The sequence below is a fragment of the Vombatus ursinus genome, unplaced genomic scaffold, assembly GCF_900497805.2.
Source record: "Vombatus ursinus unplaced genomic scaffold, bare-nosed wombat genome assembly UNPS02009173.1, whole genome shotgun sequence".
Taxonomy (NCBI): domain Eukaryota; kingdom Metazoa; phylum Chordata; class Mammalia; order Diprotodontia; family Vombatidae; genus Vombatus; species Vombatus ursinus.
This window is the reverse complement of record NW_020948951.1, coordinates 3,598,234-3,617,403: the sequence shown is the minus strand read 5'-3', so window position 1 is coordinate 3,617,403 and position 19,170 is coordinate 3,598,234. Positions and strand designations below refer to the sequence as shown.

At 56.0% G+C, this 19,170-nt stretch overlaps 2 protein-coding genes across 8 annotated transcripts; one reads left to right on the top strand and one right to left on the bottom strand.

The window, feature by feature from the left end:
• The first annotated feature begins 218 nt into the window (after window positions 1–218).
• On the top strand, window positions 219–11,476 carry TRIP10 (thyroid hormone receptor interactor 10). 2 transcript variants are annotated; one of them, XM_027850840.1, is made up of 16 exons: window positions 219–292; window positions 4,629–4,744; window positions 5,008–5,064; window positions 5,204–5,351; window positions 5,528–5,590; window positions 5,990–6,094; window positions 6,178–6,306; window positions 6,511–6,657; window positions 7,049–7,243; window positions 8,147–8,151; window positions 8,369–8,528; window positions 8,855–8,964; window positions 9,457–9,589; window positions 9,828–9,958; window positions 10,358–10,479; window positions 10,905–11,476. In XM_027850840.1, the coding sequence occupies exons 1-16, from the start codon at window positions 269–271 to the stop codon at window positions 11,051–11,053; spliced, it is 1,794 nt and encodes a 597-aa protein (XP_027706641.1). In that variant the 5' UTR covers window positions 219–268; the 3' UTR covers window positions 11,054–11,476. The 2 variants fall into 2 exon arrangements, with proteins under 2 accessions (XP_027706641.1, XP_027706640.1); XM_027850839.1 differs by lacking the exons at window positions 8,147–8,151; window positions 8,369–8,528.
• SH2D3A (SH2 domain containing 3A) lies at window positions 11,452–17,987 on the bottom strand. Of its 6 annotated transcripts, XM_027850833.1 has the most exons (12): window positions 17,895–17,987; window positions 17,532–17,547; window positions 16,748–16,790; window positions 16,551–16,650; window positions 15,707–16,107; window positions 14,850–14,932; window positions 14,104–14,729; window positions 13,902–14,017; window positions 13,118–13,295; window positions 12,935–13,046; window positions 12,547–12,732; window positions 11,452–12,443 (listed from the first exon to the last, which is right to left on the bottom strand). In XM_027850833.1, the coding sequence occupies exons 4-12, from the start codon at window positions 16,629–16,631 to the stop codon at window positions 12,283–12,285; spliced, it is 1,944 nt and encodes a 647-aa protein (XP_027706634.1). In that variant the 5' UTR covers window positions 16,632–16,650; window positions 16,748–16,790; window positions 17,532–17,547; window positions 17,895–17,987; the 3' UTR covers window positions 11,452–12,282. The 6 variants fall into 6 exon arrangements, with proteins under 6 accessions (XP_027706634.1, XP_027706637.1, XP_027706635.1 ...); XM_027850836.1 differs by lacking the exon at window positions 16,748–16,790; XM_027850834.1 differs by lacking the exon at window positions 17,532–17,547.
• Between the last annotated feature and the right edge of the window lie 1,183 nt (window positions 17,988–19,170).

The following is a 19,170-nucleotide window of genomic DNA, read 5'->3' as shown; positions in this document are numbered from 1 at the left end:
GCTCCGGGGCTTTAGAAAGAGTCCTAGGTCTTTAAAAGGGGGTGGGGTGAATGCCGCTCCACTCCCACTCGCGGCCCCACCTCTCCCCGACTTTCCATTCCCGGGTTCGGTGACTCTAGGGAGGTAGGAGGCGTGGTCAGCGTTTTGTGGGCGTGCCTAGAAGGGCCAGGGGAGGGGCCTGGAGACGGAGGGCGGGGCCGGGCCGGGCCGGGCCGGGCCTGGCCGCGCGGGGCTGGGGCAGTGTCTCGGGGCTGGCGGCGGGAGCAGCATGGATTGGGGCACGGAGCTGTGGGTGAGTCTGGTCCTGCCCCCCCTCCTTTCTTCCATCAGCCCCCTCCTGGTCTCCTTGGGGGCCCCTCCTCTGTCCCAGTGCCCCCCTCCCAGTTTTCTCCCTTTGCCCCTGTACCGGTTCAGTTCTGGCCCCCTTCTCTCCTATTCCCCCTCCCGGTTAGTTCTCTCCCGGGCCCCCTCTCCCAACTCTCCCGCCGGCCCCCTCTCATTTCTCCTCCATTTCTTTCCCGTTTCCCACCACGTTTCTCTTCCAGGTCCCCCTCAATTCTCTCCTGGTTCGCCCCTCTCCGTTTTCTCTCGTCTGTTCCAGTGCCCTCCACTCATTTCTTTCCCACTCCCCTTTCCCCTCAACTCCCTATGCAGCTCTCACCCCTGCGATTTCAGTTTCTCTTCTCTCACGGCTGCCCTTGTGCCCCTCACTGTGATTTCTCCTGCCCGTCTTTCAGTCCCCCTCTATTCCCAGTTTTCTCCTAGTTCGCCTTCTGCTTCTCATTCGTTCTCTTCTACCCTCCCAGTCCCTTCCCCAGACCCTCTTACAGGTCTCTGCTACCCCTCACCCCGGGTGCTTCTTTCCCTGTCCTCTCTCAGCCCTTCTAAGCACCTACTTTTCTCTTACAGTTGCCTCTTTCTTTCTCATGTTCCCTCTCCCGTTTGTCTCCTTTCCTCAGTTTCGCCGTCCCAGTATTCTTCTCCTCTTGTCCCCCTTCCCATCCCTCCCCAGTTTCTCCCACTTGCCTTCCTCCCCACTGGGCTTCGAGTCCTGCCTTTTGTCATCGGCCTCGCTGCCCTCTCCCCTTTTGAACTATAGGGTTGTAAGGGTGACAGAGAGAGCTGGGGCAAGGAACTCCCCTTTCCCCCCTCCTCACCTAGCTGACCTCAAACGAAGTTATTTATGCCGAATTTCCAAAGGGCCCTTTGCCAGTCGGACCATGCCCCTCTTGCCCCACCCACACAGGATCCCAATGTCCAAGAGGCCATGTATTTCTGGGTCTGAGCATGGAGGTTGGACTCTTTGGAGTCCTATGGGGATCTCTCTCTCCTTCCCCTACATATACTCCACTTTTCATAGCCCTGAGGAGGCCAGGCCTGGCTAAACTTGGTGGAGGGTGACCAGTGGTCCTGGAGAACCAAAGGGTTTTCCAGTGGTTAGGACAGGCCACTCAGCAGCTGACTCTTGATTTTTGGTGGGTAGAGTGTGGGGGGCTGTCACTAGTTACCCCTCCCTTGGCTTGAGCTACTGTGTTTACATCCCTTGCTCTCCTCCCCCTCCCACCCCCCCCAACAGGAAGTGGATTTCCTTCCCAGCCTAATGCCTGGGCCAGGGATCCCAGCCCTCCCCCCACCCCACCCCCAAAAGGCCCAGTCCTTAGGCTGCCTGGGTCCCTTCCCCTGGCTGGGCCTCAGGCCCTCCTCTCCCCTGTTTTGTTTTCCTTACCCCTGGCCCTCTGGCCCTCTGTCTCTCTCCCTCTCCCTGGCAAACCAGTTTGTCCTCGATGGATGTCTCATAGTTTGGCTCTGTTCAGCTTGGACCTCTGGGAGGGCTCCTAATCTTGGTCTGGAAGGAAGATTCCTCCCCACCCCTCCAACCCCTAGCTCTGGCTCTGGCTCTCCCCCTGCCCTCCTTGACCCTCTGGCTTTGGGAGCTCCTGGGATAGATAGTGTGCTTGTGGGGGGAATGGGAGTGGGGAGGGGGACTACTGACTTCATGGACCCTGGCCTCAGGGTTCAGTCAGGGGCCCTGGCCAGCAGCAAGTTGTCTAAGCTGCTGAAGCCTTCCCTTGGAGAAAGGCTTGATTTTTGGTGGGTCTGGACCCTTCCTGGTCTCAGTTTCTCCACCCTCACTTTTGGGCCTGAGCTAGATAGGAGGAGGATGAACTGAGGCCCAGGCTGTACTGGGGGCTCTGGAATGAGGGTCATTCCCTGGGAATTAAGTTTGTCTTGCCAGATGAAAGGGGCGTGTGTGGAAAGCTGGAATAGGTCACCTATTTTGAGCTCCCTGACCAGGTCAGGCCTCTTCTTATCTTACTGGGTCTCTGGGTCTTTGCCCAGGGGCAGCTGGTTCAGTACATAGCTGGGGGGTGGGGTGGAGTGGTAAGCAGACATCCACCAGGTGGTTGTCAGGACCCAGGATTTCCACCTTGTCTCCAATCATGGTGTCCCAACTCTTTCTTCAGCCACATTGTCCCAAGAAAGCCCTGACACTTCTTCCAGTGACCTGGAGACACATCTTTCCCTCCCTTGTTCTCTTTTAGAGGATGGGGGCCTGGTTCCTGGGCTCCTCCCTCTTCCTGGCTGGGCTTAATCCATTTACTGGGCTCTAAAGGACTGGGCTGAGTCTGAAAATCCCTGTGGGTGGTGGGTTGGGGGGGTGACTGTTGGAAGGCTAAATGGCTTCAATAGTGGGAGGAGGGTCTTCCTGCCTTCTTTTACACTCCAGGGTCTTCTTTCATGAAGGGGGAGGGGCCAGAGAGGCTGAGGACTCTGGGAAGGAGCCCAGTTAGCCATGGGAGGTGTGAAGAGTTGTGGTCTGGGAGAAGTCTTAACTCCTCTTTCTCTACCTCTTCATCCCCATCCCCCTCCCTTGGCTGCTGGGAGTTCCCACCCCCAGGGGCCTGGAAAATCCAGGTCCCTCTAGAAATCCCCAGGAATCCCCAGGCAAGATGGCAGAGAGGTCAAGTCAAATCACCAAGGACTGGAGCTGGGGAGTGGGAGGGGGATCTCCTAGTCTGGAGCTCTGCCCCACAGGAAGGTAGGGGGTACTCCACCTGGGAGGAAGAACCTCAGTACAAATGCCACCCCAATTTTTTGCCACTTTCTGCAGCCTGACTCAGCTGAGGAAGGGCAGGGAGACAGGTTAAGAAGGGAGTGTTAAGAATGTCAAAACCGAGAGATCTTAGACACCATCTAGTCTGACCTTCTCATCTTACAGATGAGGAAACTGAGGTCCTGAGAAAGCCAGGAACTTAACCAAGGTCACAGAGCCAGGAAATGGCAGAACCGGGAATAGAACCCAATTAGCTCCTTGAACTTCACCTACAGTGAGGGGCTGCCTAATGGAACAGCTGAGTGCTGCTGGGGGATGGGGTGGTCAAGCTGAGTGAAGATGGGCAGGAGAAGGTACTTTGATGTTGTATGATGCGGCCTGGGCTAGGGAAGGAAAAGGAAGGCCCAGAAATCTTGGGACTTCGTGGAGACTGTTTTGTGACTTGGGGGAATTGAGTCAATGAGTGGGGCTCGGGATTGGGTTTCCCCTGAAACTCTTGAGGGGGAGGGAGGGAGGAATGAAGGGAAGGGAAGAGAGAGAAAGAAAGAGCATGTAATTTTCTTTATCTGGGGAGAGGGCAGTGGTGACATTTCCTTTTGTCTTCCTCAAGACCCCTAACCCAGGTAATGGGGGAAGGTTTTAAAGTAGAAACCCCTTTATGGGGAGACTGAGACTTACAGAAATTAAGTGACATGCCCAAGGTCAGACAGGGAATAATAGAATCAAGATTCTAAACTGTGGACACGTCTTCTGATCCTTGCTGTTCCACATGGGCCAAACAGCTGGGACCTACCTAAGCTGTAAATTCCTGGGTGCTCCTAGAGAAAAGAGAATTCAGGAACCCCTGATCCCAAGCCCTGGGGGCTGGGGGGTTAAGTACTATTGGCCCATGGGGCAGTGCCCGCCCCTTGCCTGCCAGTAACGCTGCCCCCCTCTCTCTGTCTTTCTGTAGTGCCTGACTCACCCACTCCTGCCCGCCCAGCCGGATTTTCCGGAATGGAGGGGGATTAGGGGTGTGTGTGGGGTAACCTGGCTGGAGCTGGGGCCTTGGGGGTAAGGGCAAGGGACCAGGCAGGTTCCAGGCTAATTTTGTCCCTGGGGAGACGAGCAAGGATTCTATGAGGCTGTCGTGCCCCCCCCCCCCTTCTCTTCCAGCCCTGCACTGACAAACCCTGGTATCTAGATGCTAGGTGGGGATTTGGCCCCTTGGACTCCCACCAACCTCACCCCTTCTGGCTCAGAGACACTGATGGGGGGGACATCTCCTGCTGCCCTGGGCTTCTCTCTTCGGAGGCCTCTCCTCCAGAAGGGTTAGAGCTATTTTCCTGGCCACTCCCAGTCCAGTCTTTCAGGGGTGGGGCTTTGTTGGCTACACCCATGGGGGGCTGGGGCCAAGATTGGAGCTGGGAGCCTGGTCTCCCCAGACCATTCTGAGGTATTAGAATTGAAGAAAGCTGGTACTGGAAGGGACACTAGATCCCTCCTTTATAGAGAAGGAAACTGAAGCCCAGAGAGGGGAAGGGACTTGTTCAAAGTCTCCTCCCCCCTTCCCACATTTCCTGTTCCCCTTTAGGACCAGTTTGAGGTGATCGAACGCCATACACAATGGGGCCTGGACCTGTTAGACAAATATGTGAAGTTTGTGAAGGAGCGAACAGAGGTGGAACAGAGCTATGCCAAGCAGCTCAGGTAGGCCTTGGAGTGGGGTTGTAGCTCACAATTGCAGGGCTCAGAGCTTGGGGACCCCAAGCTGGCTAACTTAAGAGCTGCAAGGCTCAGGGGAGGTTATGGGAGGCTCCATCTGGAGAAAAGAAGCTGTATGGGGGGATGTCAGCACTTGGATGCTGGGGGGGATTCTGGGACAAGCCTTCCTGGGATCCTTGTTAGGGGGTGGGGGCGGAGCTTAGACTCAATGGTTCTTTTCCTCTCTCTCCTACCCATCTCCCTGACAGGAGCCTAGTGAAAAAATACCTGCCCAAGAGATCGACAAAGGATGACCCAGAGTCCAAGTGAGGAGGGGGGTTGTGGCTGGGGTGGTGGAGTTGATGCCCTTCTCCTCTCCTGCATGGGAGCCTGGATGCAGAAGTCAATCAGTGCTAAGTTCTCTTCCCCTCCTCTCCCCCAACCCTGACCCTGTCCCCACCTCAGGTTCAGTCAGCAACAGTCCTTCATGCAAGTTTTACAAGAGCTCAATGACTTTGCCGGCCAGCGGGAGCTGGTGGCTGAGAATCTGACCGTGCAGGTGTGTCTGGAGCTGGCCAAGTATTCACAGGACATCAAGCAGGAGCGGAAGATGGTGAGGGTCCCTGGGCATTCCCAGCAAATCCCCCCACCAGCAAGACCCCTGACCCCATTTCCCTTGACCAAGACAACTTGGGCCCTAGCTGTTCCTGCCTCAGTTTCTCTCAGGCAGCTGGGCCCCAGCTGAGTCCCCAGGACCCTCATTTCTAAGCACTCCCCCTAATCTTGCAGCATTTCCAGGAGGGCCGCCGGGCACAGCAGCAGCTGGAAAATGGACTGAAGCAGCTGGAGAATGTGAGTGCTAAGACAGGGAAAAGACGAGAGAGGGCAGAGGAATGAACAGAACTGCAAAGCTGGAGGTCCTACATACTCTCAGCTATGGGCCAGCAGGGCCAGCAATGGGGGTGGGCTCCTAGTTATGGGGAGCTGACCACCTCTAATGCCCCCACTTAAGGCCTGGCAACATTCAGTGGGAAAAATCAGCGTAGGGGCCAGGGACTTGGGTTTCTAATCCCAGCTTTATTACTAACTCACTTGTTTGACCATGAGGAGATAAGACCTTTCACCTTATTGGCACTCAGTTTCTCCCTCTGCAAATGGGAACAGTTAGTTCCCCTCCCCCCCTGAAGCCAGGGAATGTGAGGGCGAGGGCTTGCCTGTAGGTGACTTCATTGTCATTGTCACATTCCTCAGAGCAAACGCAAGTTTGAACGAGACTGTCGGGAGGCGGAGAAGGCAGCTCAGACGGCCGAGCGGCTGGACCAGGACATCAATGCCACCAAGGCCGATGTGGAGAAGGTGGGAGGGCTGTGGGACTCGGGGAGTGGAGGTGGGGCCCGCGAGGCCACGGCCCGGGCTGTGACCTAAGCGACCTCCCCCAGGCGAAGCAGCAGGCCCACGTGCGCAGCCACATGGCCGAGGAGAGCAAGAACGAATACGCTGCCCAGCTACAACGCTTCAACCGTGACCAGGCCCATTTCTACTTCACTGAGATGCCTCAGATCTTTGATGTGAGCAGCCAGGCCCTCCGCTGGCCCGGGGTCCCTTTGGGCTCCTCCCCATACTCATCTCTTCCTTTCTCTGCCATCCCCCCACACCCCCCAAGCTGACCTAGGCCCTTCATTGTCTCCCCAGATTCCCTCAGACCCCACTTCTCCATCTCTGGTCTTCCCACCTCTCAGCCCCTTCTCCCTCAATTCCTTGTGCCTCCCCAGAAGCTACAGGACATGGACGAGCGGCGGACAGCCCGGCTCGGTGCTAGTTACGGGCTTCTGTCGGAGACAGAACTCCAGGTTATGCCCATCATTGGAAAATGCCTGGAGGGCATGAAGGTGGCTGCCGCCGCTGTGGACCCCAAGAATGTGGGTGCTGGGCCCCAGGGGCGCTGGGGGTGGGAAGGAAGGAAGCTTGCCGTGTCAGGGATGGCATCGGGACGTGGTCCCAGGGATGGGAGGGCAGGGCGATAGCTCAGGGGGACTAAGACCTGGAGCTGAGTCCTGCTCTTCCACTGACCCCCTAAGTGACCCTGCACTAGGTCCCTCCTTGCCCTAGGCCTCAGTTTCTCCATCTGTAGTCAGATTGATGGACTTACATATTTGCTCAGGTCGCCTCCAGCTCAGAAACCCTCTAGCCTCTAGCCTCTAGCCTGTTTCTGCTGTAATAGTCTTTGAGAGCTGGGGCTGGTAGCCAGATGAGTCGGGGCCTGGAACACTCCACCTCCCCTCAACCCCCATCTCCTCTGCCTGCGTCCAGGATTCCCAGGTGCTCATTGGCCTGCATAAATCTGGCTTCACTCGCCCTGGTGATGTCGAGTTTGAGGACTTCAGCCAGCCCATGACCCGGGCCCCATCAGACAGCAGCCTGGGAGTACCCCCTGATGGGCGCCCTGACCCACGAGGCCCAGTCAGGAACCGCCCCAAGCGCTGGCCCTTCGGGAAGAAGAATAAGGTAAGGGTCAGGGAGGCCGGGGTTAGCTGGGTGGTTTGTGTGTGGGCATGCTCCATTCTGACCCCTTCCCCTGGATGGGGAGGGGTGTCACTGGCCAGCGAGCCAGAGACACGAATGATTGGGGGGGTGTGGGTGGGGCCCCGTTGAGTCAGTCCCCCTCCACCCCCTCACCCCTGAAGCCCCAGGGAACCACGGGCCAGAACGCTGAGTCCTGGGCTGGAATCTTCCTCTTGGCTCTCGTCCCAGCTGGGATTGAGAACCTAGTCCCCTGGGGCCCGGAGCTTCAGGGCAGGGGCAGGGGGGCTGAGGAGGGTTCTCAGCTTGAAGGTTTAATGTGGGGCTTCCTGCTCTGCATGCAGCTGGCTCTCAGTGAGTTTGGGGTCAGAGAATGAGAGAGAGAGAGAGAGAGAGAGAGTGAGTGTGTGTGGGGGGGGGGTGGGCAGGGGAAGTGGCTATTAGGGGAAGCTGTTCATTCCACTCTTCCCTCTCTGCGTCTTGGGGATACGGCCTCATCTTGCGGGGGCGGGTGGTAGGTGGGGCAGTTTGAGGCCAAACTTTCTTTTCACGCTGACCCACTCCCTCAGTGCTCACCCTGGGCTCCCCAATGCTGCCTCTCAGGTTCTCCTGCCTCTATGACCTTAGCCCCAGGCCACTAGTGAGTGCTTCCCAGATACTGAGGGTGACCTGTGATCCCATGGGCTTTCATCTTTGACCTGCCACCTTTTGCCTGTCCTGGATCTGCTTCTCCTGCATGTGTTGACTAGGGAAGACAAGGCTTGAGATGTAGGGGCCTGAGTAAGGGAAAGAAGGGTCTTTGGGGGAAGGGGAGCCAGAATTCCTTGCTTGGTGAACTGAGGCTTAGTAAACAGTGGAGGGTGTTCTGGTCCTCCTGGGAGCTCACAGCCTTGTCTCCCTTCTCATCCCCCACCCTTTGCTTTGTATTTTGTGTTGCTCTCTGGAATGTGCATGTGTCCCTGTGTGTATGTGTGTCCCAGTTTTCTTACCGTTTTTTTCTCCATTTTGTGTTTCCTTTTTTCCTTTTTTGTGTGTCTGTCTGTCCATCCATCCCTGCTCTTGACCACCCCCACCCCATCCCCCATCCCTCGCCCCTGCCTGTAGCTACCCCCCCCCACCCCTGTCCCCCCTGGGGGGACCCCCTCCCTCGGCGTACGCTAATGGACCCCCATCCCCTCGCTTCGGCCGGGACCCCCTGGCCTTACTGAGTGAGATCAGTAAGTCAGTCAAGCCCCGGATAGCCTCCTTCCGCAGTCTCCGAAGTCGAGGGGTAAGTGGGCCCTTGGCCCCTGGGGAGGGGCCTCGGGGGTGCTGAGGTGATGATCCCCCCCCACTGGCAAGGGAAGGGGTGGGTCAAGACAAGCTGGGCACCAGGCAGCTCTACCCTGATCACCTGCCTCCTCTCCCTTTCACCCTTCTTTCCCCACTTCCCACTTTGGGTCGAGGGACTGGGTGGCAGGTACTTCCACACCTGCCACCTGGCATTGCTCCTTGGGCTGCTGGGCTGGAGACAGGGAGGAGACTCAGGCTTCCTAGCACCCTGTGGGGATATTGAAACTGGGGGAAGATTGAACCTCCTTCCCTCTTTTTTCTTAGACAGTGGCCACTGAGGATTTCAGCCACCTGCCCCCTGAGCAGCGAAGAAAAAAGTTGAAACAGCAATTGGAAGACCGAGGACGGGAGCTACAGAAGGAGATAGATCAGAGGTGAACAGTGGGGCAAATACAGGGTACAGGGGCGTTGGGACCACTGGTCCTCTAGAAGATCCAGGAACGGAGGCTCAGGGCAGTTCAGTGGCCTGCCAAGGTCATGCTAAGAGCAGAGGTCAGCTCGACTCTGGTCCTGCCCACCCAGCAGCCTTTCCTTTGGGCACAACTGTTCTCTTTGGGTGTTGTGTGAGAGATTAGCCTTGCTCTGCTTGGCCGAGATGGGAGAGCTTGGAGGGGTGGGGCATGTTGCCAAGTGGCCGTTTTATGTAGGATTTACTCAATTAGAATTGTACAGTTGAGCTGCCTCATAGAGGGAGGGAATTCCCCATCCCTGGGGGCCTTGAGGCCCCTAGCCACTTGTTGGGATGGCCTGCTCAGGCTTGGGCTGGACCAGAAGTCCTCCAGGGACCCTTGTATTGTTGGGATTCTGGCTGCCGGAGAGGGGAGGGAGCTGGGCAGACTGAGGAACCTCCTTCCCTCCCTCTCTAGGGAGGCCTTAAAGAAGATGAAGGATGTTTATGAGAAGACGCCACAGATGGGTGACCCTGCCAGCCTGGAGCCCCGCATCTCAGAGACCCTGGGCAATATTGAGCGACTAAAGCTGGAGATCCAGAAGTATGAGGTGAGCTCCTCTGGTCTAGGACCTGGCAGCCAGCCCAGCTGAGTCACTGGGGGTGGGAGGGTGGGGGGAGGGGGGAGGGGTGGTGGCTCCAGCTGTTTCCCATCATGGCCTAGGCAAGCAGTGAAGCGACCTTAGGAAACCTTCCTGTCCTGTCTGCCTTTGGAGGGTGGTGGGAGATGAGGCACTAGGGGGATACGGCCAACCAGGCCCTCCCAAACACTGATTGCCTTGCTCTTAGACGTGGCTGGCTGAGGCAGAGAACAGAGTTCTGGGTAACCGCGGTGACAGCCTGGGACGGCATAGTCATCCCCCAGAACCCCCCACTGGGGCTCCCCCAGATACAAACAACTGTTCTTCTGAGAAGGAGAGGTGAGGGCCCTCAGGGGGCTGAGGGGAGTGTGTGTGTGTGTGTGTGTGTGTGTGTGTGTGTGTGTGTTTGCATGTGTGCAGCTGCTCTGTTGGAGAAGGGCCCTAGGTGGAGGGACAGGATGGGGAAGATGGGTGGGAGGATAGAGAAGAACCCCAGGGGAAAAGAGAGAGAGAAAGAGATGGGGAGAGAGACAGACACACATACACAGACAGAGAGAGGCACACCCTGGGTAAATGGCCAGGGAGGCAAGAATAGAGAGGGGGCTCCAAGTGGGGGTAGTGGGGGTAGGCCCTGGTGGGGAGTGAGTCATCAGTGGCTAAGGTAGAAGAGGGACCCAAAGAAGGACGTTGGGCAGAGGGGCAGGGTATGAACGTTCACTTCTAACTCCTTGGCCCCAGCCCAGAGGCTCCCCCCTCAGATGAGGGGACGGATACTTCCATCTATACCGAGTTTGAGGAGGACTTTGAGGAGGAACCCGCTTTCCCTATTGGTCACTGTGTTGCTGTCTACCAGTTTGAAGGTGAGAAGGAAGCAGGGAATTGTCAGTTACTTGTTGGCCAGGCTGCAGCTGAGCCCTACTTGAGGCATATTCTATAGCAAAGCCCAACACCTCAGGGCTACTTCTTCATTAGACAGAAGGCACCCTGTGCCAGAGGACACCCTCTCTCTCAGGAGACCAGCCTCGGGCGTTTTCATTAGGGTTCAGGTTGCATGCCTGCTGGCACGAAGGGAGCCCTGGCTTTGGGGTCAGAGTATCGGGGTGTACAATCTGGCTTCTGCCGCTTGGTCCTGGCGTGACGCTGAACAGGCACTCTTAAGGTCCCTTCCAGTTCTAAATTCTGTGGCCCTCTGATTGGCCAGCCATGGGGGAAGCTTTGAGTCAGTACAGGTAACTCTGACAATGTCTGGGGTAGTCTTGCTCATATATCCCATTACCCCCATTAGGGTCCAGTGAGGGCACCATCTCCATGGATGAAGGCGAGGATCTGTGCCTAATGGAGGAGGATAAAGGCGATGGGTGGACGAGGGTCCGGCGGAAACAGGGGGGTGAGGGCTACGTGCCTACCTCCTACCTTCGAGTCACACCCAGCTGAATCCCTTTGCCATCCCCAGGGGTGGGTAGATCCCTGAAAGGGGTGCCCCCTTGCCCTCCCTCCGGGCAGGTGGACAGTCCCGCTGAATGGAGAGTCTGTCCTGCCCCCTTCTTTCCTCCTAAGGCCCGGCTGTTGCTGCTTTAGGACCCTGCCCAGGGGGCCAGGAGTGGGGCTGGGCCTGGCTGCCCCTCACTCCACACCATATATGCACTTTATTCCTGGGGTGGCCTGGGCTTCTGCTCCCCACATGCTCCTCAGCCCAGAGTTCTAGCTGCGGCCTGTGTAACCTCTGCTGCCAGGCCCAGCCCCATTGTGCCTCCTACACTCGATGTAAATACTTGTGCTCTGGCAAGTGCAGTTTTTTTTTTTTTTAAAAAACAACAAAACAAAAACTTGTATAAATGAACTGTGTGCAGCCCCTGACTTGGAGCTTTATTTAGGACTCGGTGGGCGGCCTATGTCACTGGACTCTTCCCCTAGCCTGCTGTGCCCTTGCCCAGGGACCTCACCCACTTGTTGGAGAAGCACTACAGAATAGTGTGAAGAACAGTGGGAGGTGGGCACCTCCCAGCTGCCTAGCCAATGAATCTGTGGCACTGGAATGTAGCTTCATGCTCTCCATCTAAGCCTGGGCCTTCTGGGGAGAGCCAGCCAGCTTCTCTACTGATCTGAGCCCTATGACTTGTGCAAAGGGCTATGGCGACTTCCCACCTTCCTTCTCTGCATAAAGGAGCTTATCTAAGAGGGGACAGGAGGAGGGGGGTGGGCTTCCTAGCCATGGCCCATTCCCACTGTGGAAGAAACACTAGATTTGCTCGAGTGAAGAGCTCGGAGGGGTGGGAGGATGTTCCAAAGCAGCAGATTTCAGCTTGCTGGGAGAAACAGCTTCTGTGAGGTAGTGAGTTCCTTTTCCCTGGAAGCCTTCTGGGTTCTAGAAGGGCAGGAGAAGAGAGAGGCCAGCAGCACTTCCTGGTCCCAGCAAAGGAGAGGAGGAAGAGAAACTGGGTTTGAGGGCTCAGCTGTACCTGCCTCCCCCTTGCTCTAGAGGGTCTCACTTCTCTAGGTGTGGGTGCAGTGGGGCAAGGTTGGAGCTGGGCTTGGTAGCAGTCAGCCTGGGGAACGGATGCAAACACTGCTGTGCCTGAGAGCCAGGCCCCTAGGAGGCTCGGGGCCAGAGGACTGTGGGGAGTCCTGGCCAGCTAAGATGAATCTTTACTGCTCAGGCGACCTCAGCCCTCAGGCTCCAGCCTCCTGGAGAGGGCACTGAGGACAAGGTGAAACTTCTTGTGACGTTCAGCCTGTCCAGCTCCGGCACCCCGGCTGCCCCAGAGGAGCCTCAGGGCAAACTCAGTCTGGAAGGCTTCGCACAGTTCTGGGGTGGGCTGGAAACCTGGGTGGGGGAAAGGGAATGAGCCCAGGGTAAGGCCAGGAGATTGGGGGTGGGGAGAAGAGGGAGGGGTGACTCCTTTGGGGGTGGGGAAGACAGAGCTTACCCTTTAGTCTGGCCCTGGCTGCCTCACAGTAGTGGGAGGCATTGTTGGCCATGGTTCGGGCTCCCTGCAGCGTCCAAAGTAGCCGTTCACAGCTCTCCTCGTCAGACCCCCATAGCTGGACTCCCTCCAGCAGCTGGGCCACGGGCACTATGTGAGGCAGGGCCACCTCCCCTGGCTGGCCAATTCCTGTGATGAGAAGAAGGGAGCTACCGGGATCTCCTGGGTTTAAATCTCAGCTCCAGCTTTTACTAGCTGTAGGACATTGGGCAAGTCACTCATCTTCCCTGGGCCTCAATTACTTCATCTGTATCACAAGGGTCTAGATGACCCCAGTTCCCTGCTTCCAGTTCTAAAATGCCGCCAGGCAAAGGTTTAAGCCTCCACTTACCAGCTCCTTCATCCAGGGCTCGGACAAAGGGCTTTAGCTCCTTCTCGAAGGCCAGCGCAGCCTCTGTGTGGTTCTGCCGGAGGAGACGCCACGTCTGTTCTAGCCGTGTGATCTGGGGAGAGCTGGCATGCTTAGCCCCTGAGCCCATCTGACTCCAGGTCCCTTCCCCATCCTTCACCTTACCTGGGGCAGCTGCAAGGCAGTCATTACTGAAGAAAGAGCGAACAGATCTCCTGTACCCCCGGGAGCCCGAAGGGCTAGTGCCAGCTGGATGAGGCCAAGCAAGGTGGCCACCCTTTCTGCCACCGGCCCTGAGCATCCCACCACAGCTATGGCCGCGGCCAGGGCCAAGGCCTCGTGCCTGGGGAGGGGGGGCAGTTTGCAGGGTCAGTGAGAAGAAAAGGGGGTTGGAGTATGGGGCAGGGTTGTGGCAGGTCTGAGGAGCAATGAGGTTAAAGGGACTATGGGGGAATGAGGGTGGGAACGGGGAGACCCTGGCAGGGAGTTAAGAGAGAAGGTGTAGGAAGCTACAAAAGTTTGGAAGGCAGAACTAGCAACTTTTGTGCAGGTCAAGCCATGGGAACCACACTCAGATGAATTTGGTGACAGGGCCAGTGGGGTATATGAATGTATGTGTAAGTCACCATTATAAAATAAAACCCACATGACACTGCTGTCTTGTTTTTGCATGGGCAGTTTCCTATTTTAACTAATTCTTGCCACCTATGTTGCGAAGAGCCCCTCTGAGCTCTTCAGATTTTTTCTATGCTGAAAGAATAGTGCCATCAGTATCCCCTTTAAATTTTAGCATCCTGGGGCAGAATCCTTATTGTCTCAGTTATAACTCTGGGGCAGGGTTGGAGGGAAAGAGAGGGTAGTTTGAATGGCTGTGAGGGTGGCATGGTTATCCTCTGATGTTCCCCTGGGGGAGATAGGGGCAGGGTTAGGGCTGGAGCATGGGGCTCACCTCTCCAATAGGTTAAGCCGAAGTTGGTGACCATGAGGCAATGTGAGGAGCTCCAGACCTGAGTGGACGCCCATTGCCTGGCGCTGAGTTTGAGTCACACCCAGGACCTGGGCTGCCTGGGAGGAAAGAGGTGGTGAGCCCAGCAAAAGCTGCCTTTGGGACATCTCTGGTCATGATGCTGCCAGATTCTGGGCCTGCTGACCTGGCAGTTGGTGAGAAGCAGGTGTCGGGCTACAGTGCCCACATCATGCTGCAGAAACAGGGCACGAAGGGTCCTCAGGGCGCTGGGCTCCAAGGGCCGGTTCTCAGGGCCCAGCAAGCAGGAAGAGAAGGCTTGGGGCTGGAGGGCAGGAGGAATTCCTCCTTGGGGCCTCACAAAATCTTCAGCCTCTTCTTGCTCCCCCTCTTCCCACCAAGGGGTCTCCTGTGGACCTTCTTGGTTGCTGAGGTGGGCCTGGTGTCCATGGAGGTTCTTCTGCTCATCTCTTTGTACAGCTTCTTCCCCAGGCAAGGCCTCTGTCTTGTACTCCATCTCCTGTCTGTCTCTGGGTCCAGGCCCGGCCTCCTCCCCGGTCCCAGCTTCTTCCCCATGCCTTTCCTTCCCTTGGACGATCTCCTGGGGCATCAGTTCACAGGAGGTGGGTGGCAACATTACAGAAGGTGCTCGTGGAGGTTTGGGTGGCACCTTGGGATGCAGTTGCCCGTCTGAACCCCATAGTGGGATGCCCATGCCGAGTTGCGCCCTACGCAATATGGGGTCACTGCCAGTTCGAAAAAGGGGGGAAGCAGGAGGTATCACTTTGGCCATCTGGGGGTCATCTGGGGAACCTGAGAGCCAGAGAGATACAAGGGGACAGACTTGAAGAAAAGGCAGAGATGGGGAAGAAGCCAGAAGGGCAGAGAGAAGAGGGAACTTAATGTAGATGTTCCTCAGTTTCCCCAACTTACCTGGTCCTTTGCTACCCTTGGGGCCTCCCTTGTGGCCCAGGATGTCTAGGCTGGCTGGCTGGCTACCACTGAGCTCCTTGGACCTAGTGACCAATTTAATTCAAGAAACATTAATGAAAAGTGCCTACTTTGCCCAAGGAACTGGGCTAGATGCTAGCTAGTTACAAAGGAATCAATCGTCACATTCAAAGGAAAAGCTTCCCCTACGGGAGCTGAGCTTTAAAGAGAACCAGGGAGTATACAAGGTACAGTGAGAAGGACGTACATTTGGAGACTGGGGAGAGCTGTGTAAGGCAAAGGTATGGAAGTGGGAAATGGGACCATGAGATAGGGTGTTGCTGTCTCTGGAGGCAGGGAACCCTTAGGCCCACTCCCCCAGCTCACTTTGTGTCTGTCTGAATGAATTTTACAGCTCATACTCCTGTGGTTCATTAAGGCTCACCGGGTATATTCCTTACAATTCCATGAGGCAGGAAATATAAAACATCTTATGCTACAGATGAAGGAACCAGTGCTTAGAGAAATGAGGTGACTTGTCCCAGATGGCAGAACTGAGCTTGAACCTAGGTCTCTTCACTCAGCCCAGGGCTCTTTCTACTGTACGCTGCTGCCTGTCTCTCCCTCCCATTCTGTTTCCTCTTTCCCTTTCCTGGTGGGTAGAGGCAATATGATCCCCAAGCTCTTGTCTCCTTAAGGACCACCAAATCCCATCTCAAGGATGGGGATCCCTCTTCTCTTCTAGGAGTTCTTTGAGCAATGGCCACAGTGAAGGGAAGGGGACAAGCGCCATGACTAATGCTCTTCACTGACTCCTCTTCCTCATCCCTCGGCCCCAGTATCACCACATCTCCCCGTACCTGAGCAGCCCTTTATGGACCGGGTGAACACCATTACTGCAGTCATCCCCACTCAGGCTCCGCCGATGGTGGTAGGGTTTGCCAAAGGTCGTAGGACGCGGAGGTCCACACCGGGCTACGGGGTGAGAAGCCACAGCCCCTGAGGCCTGGGACAACGGGCGCTGCGTAGTCACGTAACAATTCACTAGGGCGGGCAGGCTGGGGAAGCGCTCATCCTCCAGCTGGAAGAGGGCATGAGGCCTGCCAGGGCGTGGGCGCAGCTGAATACGCACCACCTCAAAGTGGAGGGGTCGGCCACCCCGGCAGCAGGACAGCATCAAGGGGCCCGAGCCCAAGACTGAGGTGGAAGTGGAGGCCCATGCCAGGAAGTCCCCGTCCGTCAGCAGCAGGGCCTCTGCTTCCTAGGGATGGAATAAGGATGGAAAAGGCAAGATTGGCAGGGGAATGAAGCTCAAGCCTCAGAGCGTCCTATGGGATGGTGGCCGGGAATTCAGGTGTCTAAAGATCCCAGAGACAGGAGACAGAGAGCATAGATGGCAATGACTGGTAGGCCCAGATGTCTGAAGTCTCGAGAGGCTCGAGTGAATGGGCAGGGGCTCCTCATTTTTGGAAGGAGGAGCAGAGGTAGTAGGGTAGGGAGAGGGGGCATTGGGATGTCAGGTTCCTGAAATTCAGGAGGGGAAGGAGACCTCACGTTGGGAGGTCAGATGTCTGGTGAATCCCTTCTCCTTCAGGTCTGGCTCTCCTAAGGGAGACAGCCTATGGGAAGTTAGGCCAGAGCACCAGGTACCAGGAGTACAATACCCTCAGCCAGGAGTCTCCACCAGGGGGTGCTCGGGGTTACCTTTTGGGACAGTTCTCCATGGTACCACAGCTGGTCAAACAACTCTTTCTCAGGGTCCAGAGGCTCTTCTCCCTTTTCCATTGGCAGCTCCTGGGCCCCACTTGGAAAACATAGAACAGGGGATGGGGATCATCTGGACTGGGAGCCAGGAGACCCAGATTCTAGTGTTGGCTCTGCCCCTAACTTGGCTGGGATACCTTGGGTAAGTCTCTTCCCTTCTAAGAGTCCCAGTTCCTCCATCTATAAAAAAACAACAACCAGGCCATGTTGTGAAGGAAGCATGAGGAACAACCAAAACATTGTAGAGCTGCAAAGGCCTTTAGAAAATAACAATGCCACGTGTATACAAAGCCCAAAGGTTTACAAAGTCATTTCCCTGCAATTAATACCCTTAAGGGGCAGTAAAGGCATGATGAGACCTTACGACATGGAAGGTCAGAACTGGAACGGGGCATTAGGACATGGAACATTGAATGTCAGAATCCAGAGGAACCTTAAGAGGAGGTAACCTAGTCTAGGTGCCAGATATTGAGTCAGGAAGACGTGAGTTCAAATTCAGCCTCAGACACTTCCTGGCAGCGTGACCCTAAGCAATTCACTTAACCTCTGTGGGCCTCAGTTTCCTCAGCTGTAAAGTGGGGATAATAGAACATCCCTCTCAGAATTGTGAGGATTCAAAGAGCTTACTTAGCATAGTGCCTGGCACATAGTAGGTGGCTTAATACATATTTGTTTCCTTCCTTATCTACTAAGGCTCAGAGACGGGTTGTTATTTGTCTAGGGTCACATAGAGTTATGCTGATGTTAGACAGAACTTAGGACTAAACTCCCAATCAATAATGTTGGAGGGCAGGGTACAATGTGGGAGAGGAAATGAAGGGAAGGGAGCAACTGGAGACGGTTTCCCTAGTGTTTCTACTGTGCCTGATGGGTAGGGAGAATTCGGGACCTTAGGGCGTGGAGTTGGGGTTGTGGCTGTACCTGGGATTCCTGCGGCCTGAGTCAAGGGGGATGGAGGAGGGGGTGGTGGAGAGAAGCAGAAGGAAGTTCCGGGGGGACAGAAAAGGGAGAAGGGACTCAGTTCCAAGTCCTTTCTCCTAATCCAAGACCCAAACCTTGCCATCCCCCCCCACCCCCAACCTACGGAAACATCCAGGGTGCGGATGTGGGGAGGGAGGGGTGGATGAGTAGAGGATTTCCTATTTACTCGGGGTAAGGTCCAGGGTGTCTCCGGAAGTAGGTGATCCCGATCCCCCACCCACCTCGACTTGCAGGTACAAAGTCGAGGACCTTCAGCAACCCCCACCCCCTCCCCAGCCTCTGCCCAGAACCCTAGGAACTCACCTGGAAGGGGCTTAAGGCAGTAGCTGCCGCAACAACTCCGAGGCTCAGCGCCTCCCTGCAGCACTGCTCAGGACTGCACCTGCGCCGGCCTGACTCACCGCCCCAACCCGACCCCGCCCCCTAGGACAGCGCTGGCTCCTGCCCGTAATCACCTCGCCACGCCCCCTCAATTTCCTCCAAATAGCGAGAGGCCTCGGAGGGGCGGAGCCCTGAGCTGGGTTTACTACAATCACCCTCAGCCCTTCCTTTCCCATCCCAACCCCCTCTACCTTTTTCTGGTGCTGAAACTTTTTTCCGGGCTATAGGGGGAGGGATGTGTCAGGGAAAGGATCCCAGGGGAATGCCTCGACTTCTCCAAAGCGGCGTCGGGTTGGTGAGCAGGCGTCAAAGCAGCTGCGCGATGTGTGGAGGAATAAACACCCTATTTGAAATCAGAAGCTGGGCGCTCGATTTCAATTCTACCTCTGAGCGGGCTTCAGGAAGTTACTTAATGAGTCGATCAGAAGCATGTACTAAATGCCTACTGTGTATCAGACACTGTGCTAGGCCTTGGAGATGCAAAGAGAAAAGGGAAACTTCCTTTGGCCTCAGTTTCCCTATCTGAAAATGAAGAGGTTGGGCATGATTTCTAAGGTCCTTTCAGCTCTAAATCCTATGATGATCTTACTTCCAGCTCCCCAGGTAGCGCTGAGCCCTGATTCCCTCACATCCCTTCTTTCTCCCAACCCTAGTGCCTTGAGCCCAAACTAAGTCTCTGCCAAAGACCCAGAGTCTCAGAGGCTGTTGTCTCTTTGCATATATCTGCAATGTTTGATATCATGCCCAGAGACAGGAGTGAGGAGGACAGAAGAAGGAAATGGAAATGGGTAGACTCAACTGGGGAGGCTTCTGAGGGCCCCTCGAATCCAACGTCTCTCCTAGCCAGGCTTCCCATGGGGCCTTGGTCCTTCTCAAAGCCCCTAAATAATGACGGGGAAGGGGAAGGGGAAGGGAGACTGACCTTCCCAACTCCTCTCTTCCCACCCCCAGCACCCCTTCGTTCCTCAGTCCTGGAGTCCTGCACTGAGGGTGGAAGGCTCTTCTCTGTAGCTTCTTAAGGGTAGGAGGGAGGACCCTTAAGAGACCATTTGAGTCATTTCCCCCTACTCTGAACAGGACTGATTGGGGAACCAGGGTTGGGAAGCTCTGCCCTTGTCAGAATCTCTGTGCTGACACCCAGGAAGAAGACCAGAATAGAACCAGGAAGATTTTTCCATCTCAATCATTTAAATAGATG